Here is a 1,803-nt window from a genome sequence, read left to right on the forward strand (position 1 = left end):
TTATTTAATATTTATTAATTTGCTCTCTAAAATTAATTTCTTAATTTTCTTATACATTAAACTTATCCTTCAACACTATTTTCAATGATAATGCAGTCCATTTTATGAGCAAAAATCTTTTCTTTTTTTAATGTAAAAAACCCATGACAAAACAGATATTCAGTATAATAGCATTTATTTTTATTTTTTATTTTTCATGCAAACTATTTTGTTTTAATCACAACATTGTATAACTATAATAAAACATTTTTTCTATACAATCCTTTATTTGAACAATCCTCTCTTGATGAAAAATTTGATTATTTATTTATTGCTTCTATTGAAAAGTGCTTTCAATATTAAGAAGCTTAAACAGGACTTGGGTAATGTAATACATTCTTCAAGAAAAAAAAAACTAAGCCAATTTTGTTTTGTTTTTTAATTCATTTTAATGCAAATTTACAGAGACTTAGTGTTTCCAGTCATTCATTGTGGCACTTTTCTCCTTACCCACCCCTTCCCCCCAATTCACTCTTCTCCTTGAAAAGGAAAAAACCCCTCTTTTATTATGCAATCCCTCCCCCCAAGTCCACTCCATTATGCAGCCCTTCACTCTGGACTTCTGTAATGACAAGAATACCCATTCATATATCCCTTTTAAATGGTTCTCTCCCTCATCTGTTTCAATGCAATATACATCATTTCTCCCCTCCTTTACTGTCTTCGCTCAACCCTGATGTCAGTCCTGTTTTACAACAGTGGCCCTATGCAATATTTGTCCTTTGGTGACTGAGATCTTTCACTCAGCATAATGTCCTCTAGTGTCATCCATTTTGTATAACATTTCATGAGTTACTTCTTTTTCAATAAACTAAGCCAATTTTTAAGGGGTAATCATATTATATTAAAATTCTTGCTGTCTAGAATTATATAAGATATTTCTACAATCACCAAAAGGATTATTTGATCTTATTTTCTTTCTTAACAGGAACAAGCCCATTTTGTTTTACCTTAACTTTCTGAAATGTGCTAGTCCCTCAACGATATTAAACCTACAGTGCCCTACAACACAGGTAAGTAGAAAAATACTTCAGTGGTGGTGGTAGCAATTTTTTAATGAAAGAAATCCCACTTGAGTTTTAAGGTAAATTATGACTTTTAAATGTAGACAGACATTAGTATGATCTCATGTTTATACATATATGATCAAAATGAAAAAGGAACCTCTGAGAACTTAGAAATTGACTCAGCCACCTATGGTCAACTCATATTTGACAAGGAAATAAAACCTGTCAAATGGGGAAGTGACAAACTTTTCAATATATGGTGCTGACAAAATGCTTCCTGTAGAAAGCTGAAACAAGATCCACATCTCACACCATACACAATAATCAACTCAAGGTTGATCAGAGACCTGGGAATAAAACCCCAAACCATAAAGCTTATAAGAGAAAAACTGGGATCAAGCTTAGAAGGCCTAGTCTATGGTATAAAGAGACTACCCAATACAGCCAGAAAATCACAATGTAAAGAGGATAAAATTGATGAAGAGACCTACTCAGGATTAAATCCCTGTATGCATCAAAAACTTTTTCCAACAAGGTGAAAGTAAAACCTACTGACTGTGAACAAACATTTGTCAATATCATTCCAGGCAAGTGTCTCATAACAAAAGTAAAATAATCTTGGGCCTCTAGAAGAAAAAGACTGATAACACAATAACAAAATGGGCAAAAGACATGGAAAGAGTTTTCACAGAGAAGGACATTTGAATGTCCAACAGAAACTTGAAGAAATGCTCAAAATCACTGGCAATAAGGTAGA

General features: G+C 32.6%; 1 protein-coding gene across 1 annotated transcript in view; it reads left to right on the forward strand.

Moving 5' to 3' along the window:
* Window positions 1-1,803, forward strand: part of SLC44A5 (solute carrier family 44, member 5) — a 142,388-nt gene that overhangs the window by 52,263 nt on the left and 88,322 nt on the right. The window contains exon 2 of the mRNA XM_006888614.1: window positions 968-1,052. Coding sequence (XP_006888676.1) covers window positions 968-1,052 — 85 coding nt within the window. The remainder of the gene's footprint in view (window positions 1-967; window positions 1,053-1,803) is intronic.

This window comes from Elephantulus edwardii, unplaced genomic scaffold (genome assembly GCF_000299155.1).
Source record: "Elephantulus edwardii isolate Elephantulus edwardi_28Jun2011 unplaced genomic scaffold, EleEdw1.0 scaffold00069, whole genome shotgun sequence".
In the NCBI taxonomy this organism is placed as follows: domain Eukaryota; kingdom Metazoa; phylum Chordata; class Mammalia; order Macroscelidea; family Macroscelididae; genus Elephantulus; species Elephantulus edwardii.